The sequence below is a fragment of the Tachysurus fulvidraco genome, chromosome 13, assembly GCF_022655615.1.
Source record: "Tachysurus fulvidraco isolate hzauxx_2018 chromosome 13, HZAU_PFXX_2.0, whole genome shotgun sequence".
Taxonomy (NCBI): Eukaryota; Metazoa; Chordata; class Actinopteri; order Siluriformes; family Bagridae; genus Tachysurus; species Tachysurus fulvidraco.
The window spans coordinates 5,858,472-5,875,375 of record NC_062530.1 but is presented as its reverse complement, the minus strand read 5'-3'; the positions used below and the strand labels follow the sequence as shown (position 1 = coordinate 5,875,375).

At 37.8% G+C, this 16,904-nt stretch overlaps 1 protein-coding gene across 1 annotated transcript in view; it reads right to left on the bottom strand.

Annotated features, from left to right (window-relative positions):
* Positions 1-5,970: 5,970 nt before the first annotated feature.
* The window catches only part of LOC113634363 (glycosyltransferase family 92 protein F13G3.3-like), a 36,369-nt gene continuing 25,435 nt past the window's right edge, over positions 5,971-16,904 (bottom strand). Inside the window, exon 3 of the mRNA XM_047822185.1 lies at positions 5,971-6,036. Coding sequence (XP_047678141.1) covers positions 6,031-6,036 — 6 coding nt within the window. The 3' untranslated portion in view covers positions 5,971-6,030. The remainder of the gene's footprint in view (positions 6,037-16,904) is intronic.

Here is a 16,904-nt window from a genome sequence, read left to right as displayed (position 1 = left end):
TAGAACCGCCCCTGCTCCTATGCCTACCGAAAATCACTGAAATTTTACTTTTTACTTTTACTTCAAATACTTAAATACATTAAATATCAGAAAATGACTTTTGATACTTAAGTACAGTAAATATCAGATACTTTAAGACTTTTACTTTAGTAATATTCTAAAAGGTGACTTTCACTTCTACCAAAGTCTTTTTCTAGTACAATACTTGTACTTTTACTCAAGTATTGCTTTCTAGTACTTTATACAACACTGCAAAAGATTACCTACAATGCAGGCATAGTTAAAATAATAAAATAATAAGAACAATTAACAAACAGTAAATAATAAAGTTATCTATAGTTCTTTGCAGAATTGAGAAGCAGAATGGCTGAAGGGACAAAAGAGTGTTTATATCTGTTGGTTCTGGATTTGGGGATTTTAAAGCCTATTTCGATGGCAACATCTGAAATTCTGCCCGTAAGGGATGAGAATTATCTGACAAAATAGAGTCAACCCTCCTGAACATCTGCTTCCGATAGAGTTCTTCCAGACCTTTCTGCCTAGAACCTGTGATGCTGCTGCTCACCTTAATTAACCTCGAAAGGGAGTTTTTTTTTGTTTTACAGTGATGGACCCATACCAGCAGATTAAGGAAAATGTAACAACAGACTCAACAAAAGACCTGTAGAAAGGAGTAGTGTGTGTGACATATACAGATGATGTGATTACTGACAGTTCTGATAATGCAGCACTTATAGATATGAAGCAGGGAATATAAGTGAGTGAGTTGGTGAGTTGTTAATAAGGGCGATTTTCTGGGGAAATAATCTGTCCTTGTGTCCGGCAGTTTTGGGAAAACAAATTTCTGTAGTGCCTGTCAGACGGGAGGACCTGAAAGAGGTTGTAACAGGGTTACCTGTTACCTGTGTTTCCTACTCTCCACTAGGGGACTGCTGAGGGATGAAACCCCAAGTATTTAACCAGGTAGTAGAAGAAGAGAGATTTGTTTGGAAGAGGGAAGTATGGTGTTGCTCTAGTTCCTTTGAATAATTTCTTTTGGAGTCCTGATTGAGAAACTTTGTTTCCAGTTCAATTTTATGGACTTTGAATGCTACTTTGCATCTGATGTTGGATCTACACGAATTGTAAAGGCTCTACTTTCATGGATGTCAACATTTCCCAATGAAGTGCTAGTGCTGCTTTTGTGTTGAAGATGATCGGTATCCCGAGTACCAGGATCTGACTTTGTGGGCTTTTAACTGTGGATTACTTGAACATTTGGGTGTGCAGGGTTTTTGCTCATAACAGGGATGGGATTTTCCGATATGAAACATTGACTGGTATAACCAACCTCTGCTGCCAGTATTCAGAGGTATTTGCCTACAACCTTGCAATTTCATGTTACATTGTTGTGTTTGGGTTTTTTTTGGTCATAATCTTTCTTGTCTGAAACCTGATATCATTATAAAATGATTTAGAAACCTATTTTTACATGTTGTTTGTGGTAATTCTTGGGAAATACATTAAGATCTTCCTAATTAGTGTAGAAATAGTAGCTGTTAGCCCCGCCACATTTGTCACATGTATAGCTACCTGCATCTGTAGGGGGCGGGGTTATAAGGTTGTGTCCAGGGTATAAAGGGTCAGTAGTTTTTTTTTCCTGCACAGTTTCTGAAATATTGACACAAAGCAGGTTGAGTCAATGAATGACTAATGCTAAATTCTTTTCTACTTATATTGCAGAAAGTTTATGAAAACACATAAGAAAAAAAAACAACGTAACAGTAAATGTGTGTGTCGAATTTAGTTAAAGTCGATGTCTAGTTCAAAACCGTTGTTTGCCTCTTAAAACGAAACTAAAACCAGAAAAGAATGAATTTAAAATATTTTATGTTTTTAAAATATTTTACTAGAAATGCAAACCTTTGTAATGAGAGGAAGATTAAATTGTTTTACCTGCGAAGATCAGCAGTCTGAGTATCTTGTTGTTGTTTTTTTTTTGCAGTGTGTGGGTGTCTGTGGGTGGGTGAATGCGTAAGAGCGAGAGGTTCCTTTGTGAGTTCAGCTGATTTTTTTATATATATATATATATATATATATATATATATATATATTTTTATATATATATATATATATATATAAAGTTTGGACACACCTTCTCATTCAAATTTTCTTTATTTTCATGACTATGAAAATTGTAGATTCACACTGCAGGCATCAAAACTATGAATTAACACGTGGAATTATATACGTACATAAAGTGTGAAACAACTGAAAATGTCATATTCTAGGTTCTTCAAAGTAGCCACCTTTTGCTCTGATTACTGCTGCTGTGGAAGTTCTGAGGTCCAAGAGATTTAAAGAATAAAGTATAACACTGGTAGACACGAGCAAGAGTAAAAAAAGTTACACAATTTATTGTGCTCAGCTGCGCAGCAGGACCCAACACTCCACAAGAGATGAAGGGCCAAAATCACTGATTACATCAAGGTTTTTATAGACAGAATCCAAGAAGAAGAGAAGATATGTAAAAGCAAAACATAATCAATCATTGGCTCAACATTACCTCATGCATCTCCTGACCAAGCTAATCTGACTAGGCCAAGGTCTTGTAGAGGACTTGTAGGACATTGTTTATGGACAACTCGTCCCCAGTCCCTACTGCCCTTGTCATAATCTTAACAAAACCTACTGATGACAATGTTAGTCTCTGGTCATGACGCACACACGGTACAAGCATAGAAGAACAAAGATTTATGAACATCTTAAGATGCACACTCTTGGCATTCTCTTGATGAGCTTCAAGAGGTAGTCACCTGAAATGGTCTTCCAACAGTTTTGAAGGAGTTCTTAGCACTTGTTGGCCCTTTTGTCTTCACTCTGCAGTCCAGCTCACCCCAAACCATCTCGATTGGGTTCAGGTCCGGTGACTGTGGAGGCCAGGTCATCTGGTGCAGCTCTCGATTACTCTCCTTCATGGTCAAATAGCCCTTACACAGCCTGGAGGTGTGTTTGGGGTCATTGTCCTGTTGGAAAGGTGGTGTGTCCAAACTTTTGGAAGGTGTGTCCAAACTTTTGGTCTGTATTGTGTGTGTGTGTATATATATATATATATATATATATATATATATATATATATATATATATATATATATATATATATATATATATATATATAGCGGGGGTTTATGAAGAGGAACAACAATTATTACTAGAATTACAAATGAGAAAAGTAACAAGGTATCAGTTTTGACTACGCCACTTTGGGAATTTCACGAGAATTAGAGTGGAACACCTACAAAACACCTGCCATACACAAATTCATATCACTAATTAGAGTCAGAGACAGGTAACAATACAAAATCATCTTTATTGACATCTTCATTAAAACAATATTAAAATAAATAGAGAAACATTTTTCAGCCAAACGGAATTACAATCAGGTGGAGGCTGAATCAACTAAAAAAAACCTAAAGTAAATAAATTAAATTTTCACAACCAATAAATAATTGCTTGAAAAATCAATTTCAACAAAAAAAAGGGGGGGGGGGCAAACTTAAAAATAAACTTTGTAAACAAATTATATAAATCAAAAACGAAATCCAATGCAATTGAAGAGAGAGTAAATCAAACACAAAATTAAAAAAATCACAAATCCAAATTAAAACAAAACAGTTCAAACCCCAGAAGCAATACAAAATCAAATGCAACTGAAGAACTACAATAGAAAACTAAAGAAGAGTCACAAAGATATAATCAAAATTGCAAATAAAATACTTCAAACTTCAGAAATAAAATATTTATACAACTAAAAAGAGCAGGCGAAACAATATAAAACAGCCAAAAAGGAAATATAAACAAAAAGATGAATTGGAAACAGGTTTGGAAACTGGACAGCACTGCAGCCATCCACGAATGTGGAGCATGCCGACTGGAACAGCTTCGGGCAGTAACAACACCTAGAATCAATGTGAGACATTCTAATGCATGTGTGCATACACTCTAAAAAAATAATACACATAAAAAAAATCAAGTTAACAATGTGCATGTATCTTTTTAAGCAATTTCAACTCAGACATTCTTAAGTAGATATCATGTACCTTTTATAGTTATACTAACCCATTTTTTTTAGTACAAACAACGTGATTTGACTTAACCTCTAAGAGCTTAAGTTGATACAACTTAATTTTCATTTAAAGGTTTTTTTTGTATTAAGTGGTCAAATTACATAATTCAAGCTATTCTAACTTCTTTATTTTGATTCCATTCTAGTTAGATATGACCACGCAAATTGTTACCTTAATTTTATGAGTGTAAGTAACTAATTTCACTTTAATCAGAAGAAATAACACAACAATTCCAGTTTTATGATGAAACTGGATTATTATAAAACCAATGTCAACTTGTGTCCAATTTTTTTTTTTTAGATAATTATCTAATTAAAAAAGATAATTATCCAGAACTCAAGTATTTTTCTTAGTAACCTGGTAGGAACATATCAGAAAAAAATAAAATAATAATAAATCACAGGAAACGTGAAAAGACACAATTGCCAGATTATTGGGTCCACCTACAGTAGCTGAAACTAAACGTTTTCTTCCCTTTTTTATATTAATACAAAGTATTAATGTGATTAATACCTTCATCACATAAACTACAGCCCCCATAACATCTCAAACAAATATAATATTTTAACCTTAATTTTAAAAAAAATGTCAAAATTACAGCTGCTGTACGTTTATGCACAACAAAACTTTTACATGAAACATTTCAGAAAGACAACGATTTAATTTTTAAATCCATTAACTTCGGGCTAACTTTCAGACCATCCAGTTCAAAAATTATTTTCTGAAACACCTCAAAAGTATTTTTTAGTTCCTTTGGTAGCTGAGATTGAGAGCATATATCAGCCCCATTAGCAGGGCACAGGCTCTGGATTCATCCAGGTCTTGCAGGACTTCCTTTCCCTCAATAATCATACTGGCACTGGCTGGGTCAAAATTTGTGGAACCTCGAGATATGCCAATCCACATTACTTAATTATCCACATCATCCTGAGTAGGTCAGAATCAATGGCATTGTTTTAAGTCATAGTTTAAGTCACAGTTGGTACCTGCTGAGATTAAAACAAAGCAATAATATTAACTTACCTATATAGCCTCGATTCTCATGTTTCTCCGTTTACTCAGCTTTTAAAGGATGCTCACTAGATATACAAGTTTCACTAATTTAATATTAACATAAGAACAATAGATAAGAAATTGATTATGTATATGGATAGGAACATTTCTGTGCATATATGAGCTGAACAAGAAGAAAACTATAAAGAACAATTATAGCAATATTTAAATGCTTTAAAAGCCTGATACCTTCTAAGAGAGTTTGCTTTAAAGACTAAATCGTGTAGAGAATTATATTGTACTGTCTGTTGACTGTATTTACTGATTTTGCACTGTCAGTAAATTAATTTTTTTTTTTAAACATACACATATCTTGTGTTTCATTACATATTTGCTTAGTCATTGTGCTGAATTCAGGCACATTTTCAATTGAAATAAAAGGCCATTACAAACCTTTTTTTCCTCAAATTAGAACTTAAAATTACAGCTTACAGGTTGGCTAAAAAGAGGCTTGCTTTTGACAGCACTATTGTAATTAAAATTGACAGAAATCAGCAGCTGCAAATAAAACAATTTAAATAAAAAATAGAATAAACAAATAGTCAGTTTTATAGGCTTTGTATTTTTGTGTCAGTGGACATTCATAATCTTTCATAGTACCTTTTAGGTGCCTGACAACATGCTGAACAGTTTAATCCTCCTGAATAAATGCTTAAATACTTATATTTCATAAGAATTAATTTATTAAGAAATATTCTTTGGAAATGTACTGCTTCTTGTACAATTCAGCTAAACTCTCCAGCTTTATCAGCATGCATTTGGTATGTTTAGATTTGCTTGGCATGTTTATATAAAATGGCTTCTTTACTTTACTTAACATATGATGACCATACTTTTTACATATAGTTGTCTAGCTCATCACAGACTTGTTTTACACTTTTGGCAAGTTTAGTGCTTTCTGAAGCACTTCAGAAACAGCAGGTATCAGCCTATCTGCATAGTCTCTGAGATGTGTGTCTCTCAGTATGCAGTTATCTTTGAACGCATCATCTTTCTTAATAAAGTTCTTTATGTGATACATGCGGGCAACCTCAGGGTTCACTCTCTGAATACCCTTCACTGATTTCAAAAATCCATGGACTGAAGTTTCAAACACTAGTCGAGGATTTACAATAACTTTGAAATTATTGAATTTTGACTCATTGTTGTTTTTTAACCTATAAACATATTCTAAAATGTTTTCTCCCGGAACCTTCTTCCAGAAGTCTGGTGAATACTCAGATTTTGAATCCTTCAAGTAAAAAGGAAACACATTATTCTCAAAATAAAATCCCACCTGCAGACCGTGTTTCCTCTCCAATTCAGGCAGGAGTTCTGTCCAATTGTTTACATTCAATGGTAGAATGAATTCATCCAGATCTTGAAGAGCTACATAGTGACTCTTGTACATGTAACGATACAAACAGTCATTAAGTGCTGCGATTTGCCCAAAGTAGTGTAGTTCCCCTGGCGATTTCCACTTCATAAAGCCTCTGGACACAGTAATGTAGGACGATACACTCCAAGGGATGAGCTCCACAAAGTCCTGACTGACATAATAATCCAGGACCTTCTGTGTAACATTACTGCAGTTGGTTTTGTAAATAGCTACCTTCTGGACACCGAGTATCCTGTACATCTCCATGGCCTGCACAAGCAGCAATACATTCTCATAGTCAAACATGGTTGAAATGCAAACTGTGAATTCATAGGGAAAGACTTCCTGTTTCTGTTGATTCCTAACAGGATGGAAGGCATGAATATCCTGCAATGATCCATTTCCTTTAGGTGATTTGGAAGTGATAGCTACATGTGTTGGTGTTGGACACGTTTCCGGTATTTGGCATATAATATCAGCAGTGCCGTACTCAAACCCATAGTGATCAGAGTGAATGTTTAAAGAAGCAGATACTGACACCTTCATTCCATTGCAGCACAGCATGCATTGATACTCTGCATTTTCACTGCGAAGCACTATAGCAATTGTCCGTATCATTTTCACCTCCTTTCGGTGCTCTACATAGGAGCCAACCATGTATGTTTTATGATTGGTGACTTTAATGATTGGGTCATTTGTTACTTTCTTTCCGCATGCCTTAAGGTTTGACTTTTTCAAGTGAGTCAGGCTTGTAATATTTTTAACACAGTCAGGCTTGTAATATTTCACAGGTTTTAAAACAGTCAGGAAATATATCACAAATATGAGCACAACAATGATAATTAGGATAAAGAGGGTCTTTGGAGCAACAGACTGCCGTGAGGCTTTCCTGTTAAAGAAAAAAGAAAGAATAGTTATACTACATACTTATAAGTATTCTTATTTTTCCGGATATAAAAAGGAGATATATATATATATATATATATATATATATATATATATATATATATATATACACACACACACACAGTATCTCACAAAAGTGAGTACACCACTCACATTTCAGCAACCATTTCATAATATGTTCTCAATGGACACAACTACTAGTGTGCAGCTTGAATAGCAGTACAGATTTACTGTAATCTGAAAATAACTCAACATACAGCTATTAATGTCTAAATAACTGCCAACAAACATGAGTTCACCTTAAGTGAACATGTCAAAACTAGTATCATTTCTAATTCTCAAATCTTCAAAGTTCTTTGCCATGTGGCGCAATTTTCAACAGGTTTTCAGTACGAGAGAATTGTACTCAAAAGCTCCAAATTTTAACTGCTCTAAAACAAGATACACTAATTTGAATATACTAATATATTAAAGTCGAATTTAGTTGTGTGAAATGTCTAGTTCAAACCCATTATTCACCTTATTTAAATGAAAATTAAACTAAGACCAGAAAAGAATGAATTTAAAATATCTTATGTTTTAAAAATATTTTACTAGAAATGCAAACCTTTGTAATGAGAGGAAGATTAAATTGCTTTACCTGTGAAGATCAGCAGTCTGCTTATTCATCTTGTTTTTTTGTGCAGTGCTTGTGTGTGTGTGTCTGTGCGTGGGTGAACACGTAAAAGCAGGAGGTTCCTGTGACAGTTCAGCTGCTCTATATATATATATATATTAGAGTTGCAATTAGAAATATTCAACCCCCAAAGAGTTTTAAGGATTTATGAATAAAAATCTTTTCAAAGTTCGGGATTCTGCTTTGGATGACTTCTCTATGAGTTAAGTGATGCATTAAACCAACACAGAAAATGTATGATGTAGTATTTGTGTGTAACAGTATATTTTGTTAAGATAGCCATGTCACAATTATTCAACCCCTAAATAATATTGTTATTTTTAAAGCTTTCTGACAGTTTTTATGGCCCGAAATGGAGCTGAAACATCAGTAAGTTTTTGGGAACTCTATAACAATCCTTCATTTGCTTCAGCTGTGATTCATATACTGTATAAACCCCAACCATGAAGGTGTTCAAGGTGAGTTGCAATCATGGGAAAGACAAAGGAGCTTCCACAAAAGCTGAAAGAGGAGATTATTTCATCACATCTGAAGGGCCTTGGGTATAAGAAGATTTCCAAAATATTTAACATTCCAAGAGACACCATTGGGACCATTATAAGGAAATTGTGGAAGAAAGCCCACAAATTTCATCAAGGGCCCTTAGCAACTTAATCAGGACAGCTAAGAAAAAACCCTTGTAACTGCAAGGAAGCTACAGGATGACCTGATGAGAGCTGGTACAAGTGCTTCAGTGGCAACTATAAGAAGTGCACTGAATAATCAGGACTTCATGGCCGGACCCCAAGACGCACTCCACTCTTGACGTCGACGAACATCAGGAGTCGACTAGAATATGCCGGGATAAAAAGGATTTGGATAAAACTACAGAGTTCTGGGAGACAGTTCTATGGACTGATGAAACCAAACTGGAACTTTTTGGACATATGGACCACTGGTACAGCTGGCGTGCAAAAGGTCAGGCTTATGACCAAAAGAATACCATCCCCACGGTCAAGCACAGAGGTGTGTCATTGATGATGGGCTGTTTTTCTGCGGCAGGAACTGGCAATCTTGATCGTGTACCTGGCATCATGGATTCCCAGAAATTCCAGGTCATTTTAAAGAAGAACATGATGCCTTCTGTTGACAAATTAAACCTTGGTGATCATTGGATCTTCCAGCAAGACAAGCAAGTCTTTCAGCACATGCTCATGTGTTACAAGAGTTACAATTTTCATTTAAACTTCAAAGTTAAGTCAACTTCTGTTGTCAAACTAACTCGTAAGTATCAATATCTTTTATCAACATCACTATTGTAACGTGTCTGTCTGTGTTTTCCCCTTGTTTCTGTCTGCCGTCTCTCCCTGATGTTAATTGTTTGCTCCGCCCACTCATTGCTCACCATGGACACTAATTACATTCCATCTCTTCCCCAGGTGTCTTGTCTTTGTCTCTGATTGTCTCTGCGTTGTGATTGGCTCCTGTCTACTATATTTACTCTGTCTGTTCACTTCCCTGGTGTTGGTCGTTGTTGGTGTTTGGTTCAAGTTCCGTCGACCCGGTCGGTTCCGTCGACCCGGTCGGTTCGGCAGGTTCCGTCGACCCGGCCGGTTCCGTCGACCCGGTCGGTTCGGCCGGTTCCGTCGACCCGGTCGGTTCGGCCGGTTCCGTCGACCCGGTCGGTTCGGCCGGTTCCGTCGACCCGGTCGGTTCGGCAGGTTCCGTCGACCCGGCCGGTTCCGTCGACCCGGTCGGTTCGGTCGACCCGGTCGGTTCGGCCGGTTCCGTCGACCCGGTCGGTTCGGTCGACCCGGTCGGTTCGGCCGGTTCCGTCGACCCGGTCGGTTCGGCCGGTTCCGTCGACCCGGTCGGTTCGGCAGGTTCCGTCGACCCGGCCGGTTCCGTCGACCCGGTCGGTTCGGTCGACCCGGTCGGTTCGGCCGGTTCCGTCGACCCGGTCGGTTCGGCCGGTTCCGTCGACCCGGTCGGTTCGGCCGGTTCCGTCGACCCGGTCGGTTCGGCCGGTTCCGTCGACCCGGTCGGTTCGGCCGGTTCCGTCGACCCGGTCGGTTCGGCCGGTTCCGTCGACCCGGTCGGTTCCGTCGACCCGGTCGGTTCCGCCGGCCAGGCTGGTTCCGGCGACCCGGCTGGTCCAGCTGGCGGCTTAGGGATGCCGGCCGCCCGAGCCGACCTCATCGGGGTATCCGCCAGTTTGGAGACCAGCCGGTTAGCACGGACCTCAGCTGAGCTCGCCGGTACGGTAGCCATGGGAACTGGCTCAATCACGGGTGTGCCAGGGACTGGTCTGGGCGGAGGCACTGTGGAGCATTCGGGCGTCCGTGGCTGATTCCACGCTGTGGCCCACGGACCCCGATGCTTGCTGCCCCCCCCAAAATACTTACGGCCGGCTTCCGTCTCTACACTGCTCACGCTCAGCGTGGACCCGCCCAGGACAAACGCCAAGTTGACAAACTCCGAGAATGATTGCATCTCTCGGGTAGACGGTATCACGTACTGAAGGATGTCCGTAAGGCCGTGCTTAAAAATGTCTTTGAGAGTCTTCTCGTCAGAGTTGACCTGGTTGCACAGGTCAACGAAAACCTCCGTATACTCCTCGACTGGGGAGTCCTCCTGATATAGACAAAGCAGGATTTCTGCTGGATCCATGTGGGTGGTCATTCTGTCACGCTTTGACACGGTGAAACAAAAGGCAAGAGAGGATCCAACTGCAGATAGGACTTTACTGGACAAAAACAAGAAACAAACATACAGGCAGGCAGGCAAAACAGATCAGGACACGGAACAGGAACAGAGAACAACATGAACCAAACACCAACAACGACCAACACCAGGGAAGTGAACAGACAGAGTAAATATAGTAGACAGGAGCCAATCACAACGCAGAGACAATCAGAGACAAAGACAAGACACCTGGGGAAGAGATGGAATGTAATTAGTGTCCATGGTGAGCAATGAGTGGGCGGAGCAAACAATTAACATCAGGGAGAGACGGCAGACAGAAACAAGGGGAAAACACAGACAGACACGTTACAACTATAATGTCTTTTGAGGTGAGAGGGTTGAATATTTCTGATTGCAACTATATATATATATATATATATATATATATATATATATATATATATATATATATATATATATATATATATGGCGGGGGTTTATGAAGGGCAACAACAATTACTAGAATTACAAATGAGAAAAGTAACAAGGTGTCAGTTTCGACTACGCCACTTTGGGAATTTCACGAGAATTAGAGTGGAACACCTACAACTGGCATACACAAATTCATATCACTAATTAGAGTCAGAGACAGGTAACAACACAAAATCATCTTTATTGACATCTTCATTAAAACAATATTAAAAAAATAGAGAAACATTTTTCAGCCAAACGGAATTACAATCACGTTAGAGGCTGAATTAACTCAGAAAAAAAAAAAAAAGTAAATAAATTAAATTTTCACAACCAATAAATAATTGCGTGAACAAATCAATTTCAACAAAATACAATTAAGGGTAAAAAACTGGGAAAGAGAAAAATAGACTCTGTAAACAAATTATATGAATCAAAAACGAAATCTACTGCAATTGAAGAGAAAGTAAATCAAACAAACAAACAAACAAAAAAATCACAAAATCCAAATTAAAACAAAACAGTTCAAACCTGTTATGGTTCAGCCCGGACTTTGGCCACGTGCATGTTTGTTACTGTTCCTTGTCACGTGTTTGCCCTGTTCTTGTCTGCCCTGCCCTTGTCTGCCCTGCCTTGTTTCCATGCCTGCTCCTAATTGTATCTGATTGTCTTGTGTATAAATGTGAGCTGTGTTGCCGATGGCAGCACGGAATCTACTGTTGTCTTTGTCCTGTCTCGTGGTCCCCTTTATTAAACCCTGTTTTGTGTTACTATCCTGCGTTTGGGTCCGATTCCTGCCCCGCGCCATGACAAAACCCCAGAAGCAATACAAAATCAAATGCAACTGAAGAACTACAAAAGCAAACTAAAGAAGAGTCGTAAAGATATAATCAAAATTGCAAATGAAATACTTCAAACTTCAGACATAAAAGATTTATACAACTAAAAAAGAGCAGGCGAAACAATATAAACAGACAAAAAGGAAAAGTAAACAAAAGATTAACCTTGAAATAGGTTTGGAAACAGGTTTGGAAACTGGACAGCACTGCAGCCATACACGAACGTGGAGCACACCAACTGGAATAGCTACAGGCAGTAACAACACCTAGAATCAATGTGAGACTGTTACTCTGTTACAGTAGATACATTCTCGCATTCTAATGCATGTATGCATACACTCTAAAAAAAATACACTGGCTCAACTTAAAAATAATAAATTAACAATTTGCATGCATATTTTTGAGTAATTTCAACTCAGTCATTATTAAGTAGATATCACAAACCTTTTATAGTAAGTATAGCAGCAACCAGTAGCCGCTAAGAGGCTGAGTAGAGGGAGTTCAAAGGAAACGTATATCCAAAGAAACGTACAAAAGAAACTTTCAAAAGAAACGTACAAAAGAAACGTTCAAAAGAAACATACAAAAGAAACGGTCAACAGAAAGTGAGCGTCCCAGCTACTCCCAGCTACCTGCATCCACACGCAAACTCACAGATTATATGAACCTGTGGCTACACCAAGTGACATAACAAACAAAAAGTGGCAATTTCAAAATGAAAGACATCAAAACCTTATTAGAGAGCTTAATTAACTTAATACAACTTCCAGACAATCCAGCTCAAAAATAATTTTCTGAAACACCTAAAAAAAATATTTTTTAGTTGCTTTGGTAGCTGAGATTGAGAGCATATACAGTACAGTATCAGCCCCATTAGCAGGGCACAGGCTCTGGATACATCCAGGTCTTGCAGGACTTCCTTTCCTACAATGATCATACTGGCGCTGATGGGTCAAAATTTGTGGCACCTCTAGATATGCCAATCTTCATTACTTCGTTATCCACATCATCCTAAATAGGTCAGAATCAATGGCAGTGTTTTAAGTCATAGTTTAAGTCACAGTTGGTGCCAGCTGAGATTAAAACAAAGCAAAAATATTAACTTACCTATATAGCCTCGATTCTCATGTTTCTCCAGCTCCTAGTAGTCCCGCTCTGGCAGCAAAACAAGTCCGGGCAAATTCCGCCTTTACTCAGCTTTTAAAGGATGCTCACTAGATATACAAGTTTCACTAACTTAATATTTTTCTGTTGTTACTTGAAGGTGAAAGTGTTTATTCAAAATTGATATATAGTTAAGTTAAGACAGTATTCTTTATTTTAATTTTGAAAGACTATAAAATTATTGTTTTTATGTGAATTATTTTGTAAGTATTATTCCAATATCCATTGTTTCAGCATTCTGAGAAAATCTCACCTGTAGTAAATCTGTCATCCTACTTAAAATCTACTACAACATTTAGAATATGATAATGGCATGTTGTCAGTTACTCTCTAAATGGTATGCTACAGATGTGAAATTTATGCAGGGATGTGAAAATGTGTAGAATTTGATAACTGGCATTTGATAAATGAAAGTTCATCGACTATTAAAATAAAACTTTACCAACCAAAAATAAGTAATCATTTATTACATTTATTATGTAGGCAATAGTTGTCAAGATGAATATCATGTTTCATTGAATCTAATCCTTTTGTATATGCTTTGTGTTTTAAACCGAGGGGGAAAAAATTATACCCCTGCCGCATACAGCTAGTAACTTAATCCAAATGTTTTTTAATGGATACTATAGTTATACACCGATTAAAATGATAACAAATTGATTATATATGGATAGGAACATTTCTGTGCATATATGAGTTGAACAAGAAGAAAACTATGAAAAACAATTATAGCAATATTTAAAATCTTTAAAAGCCTGATACCTTCTGAGAGAGTTTGCTTTAAAGACTGAATCGTGTAGAGAATTATATTGTACTGTCTATTGACTGTATACTGATTTTGCACTGTCTTTAATTTTTTTTTTTCACTTTAAACATACACATATCTTGTGTTTCAATACATATTTGCTTAGTCATTGTGCCGAATTCAGGCACATTTTCAATTTAAATAATAGGCCATTATAAACGTTTTTGTCCTCAAATTAGTTCCTAATATCACAGCTTACAGGTTGGCTAACCAGAGGCTTGCTTTTGACAGCACTACAGACAGATGTCTGGGGCGATTGCTGAAGATTGTGATTATCTCCTTCCATTGGTGCTGTCTACAAATGTGAAGCTGTCTACTGCCAACATAAGCACTAATCAGATTGAATCTATTGTATTTAAAATTGACAGGAATCAACAGCTGCAAATAAAACAATTTAGTAGTAGTAGTGTAGTACTAGCCTTTATTGTAACTGGTCACAGGTACCAGCGAAATTAGCCATCAACCTGTCCATACATACAATACATACAATATGTCAAGGGGGGACAGGACAGGAAGACAGGGAATTGAAAAGAAATACAGCATAACATGATGGAAGGGAGGAGAAAAAAACAACCCCCAGACTATGCTCTGGTGGAGAGTACAGTGTGGGAACAGGAAAAACCTCAGCAACATTAACACATAAACAGTACGCCGTAAACACTCGACTTGCAACAGGGGAGGTAATCCAGCACAGGCAAGCAGCCATCAGGTCCTGCAGCCTTTATCTTCGGCGGTGGTCACCAGTGTTGTAATGTAACGGAGTACAAATACTTCGTTACTGTACTTAAGTAGAAATTTCACGTATCTGTACTTTACTTTGCTATTTAAATTTATGTCAACTTTCACTTTCACTCCACTACATTTCCTAGCTAAAATGTATACTTTTACTTCGTTACACTTTGCTCCGCCCGCTCTATGGAGAAACACAGGTACGCGCAGTCAGAGCTGGAGACATTTATCTATAACGTCGATCGGCGGAAAGCCGCAAAGACGGTGTTATGAATGAAGCACCTGCCTCGCCTCCCGACCGCCACCAGAGGGAACCTTCGCCCGAATGCTAGCAACTTCCGCCACCAGCTGCTTTCAATCACCTGCTTCCTATAAAGCATGAATTTGAACTTCCTTTCTCTGCGAAGTCTCGATTTGTCTCTGCTATCGGTCTGAGCGTTTTTCTGTATGTGTATTCCTGGTTTTTGACTCTATTTTGATTTTGCTCTGTTCTATGATTGTCTGCCGCCTGCCCCGACCTCCTGCCTGTATTACCGTTTCTGATTTTTGCCTCATCTTCGATATTGTGTTTGCTGATTCTGACCTAAGCCTGTTGTACCTTGAGCTTGCAAAGACGGCAACCAAAAGCAGTGAAATTTCACTATACTTATTACCAGAGTTGTCATATAATATATAATATTAACTCTTCTTGTTTTAAATTCTCACTGAGGGCTAAGCCCCCGTATAGATGAAATCCTAGAACCGCCCCTGGTGTCAACCCAAAAACACACGAAGTGCTTAATTTAATTAACATTAATTTTGTCATTTGTAAAACATCACAATAATTTTGAGTTGTTTTCAAGGACAGAGCTGGAATCTCCCTACAGTTTGGGATATGGCCTTGGTGATACACTTGGTATACATTATATTTCCAAAACTATTGGGTCACCTGATTGGTTTTCTGATCTCATCCCTTCTGAACACCTTTGGAATGAATGTGAACGCTGACTCCACCCTACCTCACCTACATCAGTGCCTGCCTTTCGTAACACTCTTGTAGCTGATGAACACAAATATCCATCAGCACACTCCAAAATTATATATACATATACATACACACACACACACACATATATATATATATATATATATATATATATAATGTATGTAAAACATGACGTCCAGTTACCAGCATGACACTAAACAGGTAGTAGTATCGGCGACTTTTTACTTAAGTACATGTCAGAGCCCATACTTCTTTACTTTAACTTGAGTAAAAGAGTGTAGTCACTACTTCTACTTTTATTGGAGTCTTTTAAAAAATGAGTATCTGTACTTCTACTTGAGTAAAGGATGTGTATACTTTTGCCACCTCTGTAATAGAGTATGTACGTATGTACTTAATGGTGGAAATGATGTTCTTGGTATATCCTTCCTTCTTTAAACATAAATAGCAAAAGTATTTCTAAAGGGTTCTGTTTTTATTTCATCCTACCAGGGTATATCAGAATACATTTTTAGATGTGTATCTCCTTGTTTTTCACAAGTAATAAATAATATATGGAAACTGATGCAATTTTTTCAGAACAATATCTTATCCAACAACCATGAAATAGATTACCAGTGTTTTTATATATTGGTACATTTGGAAAAATTATCAGGGAGGTTTCAAATAGCTGCTTTATTCTAATGGAACAGTAATGGTAAACTTTCAAAACAGCTTAGCTCACAGGTCAAAAAGAGAGAGAAAGAGAGATGGATCACATCTATCTGTTTTTTCTTACATAAACACAGATTAGGTATTCTATATTAACTAGTTTGCTTAGAATAACACCTCTTTTCATTAAAGAATGGATTGGTTGGACCGCCATCTCAAACCAGTGTTTATAAAACATCGGGGAGTAATGAGAGTTATTTATTTATTTATTTACTTACTTACTTATTTATTTACTTATTATTTTATTTTTATATTTTCCATCCATCCATCCATTTTCTACTGCTTATCCGGGCCGGGTCGTGGGGGCAGCAGTCTAAGCAGGGACACTCAGACTTCCCTCTCCCGAGACAGTTCCTCCAGCTCTTCCGGGGGAATACTGAGGCGTTCCCAGGCCAGCCGAGAGACATAGTCCCTCCAGCATGTCCTAGGTCTTCCCCG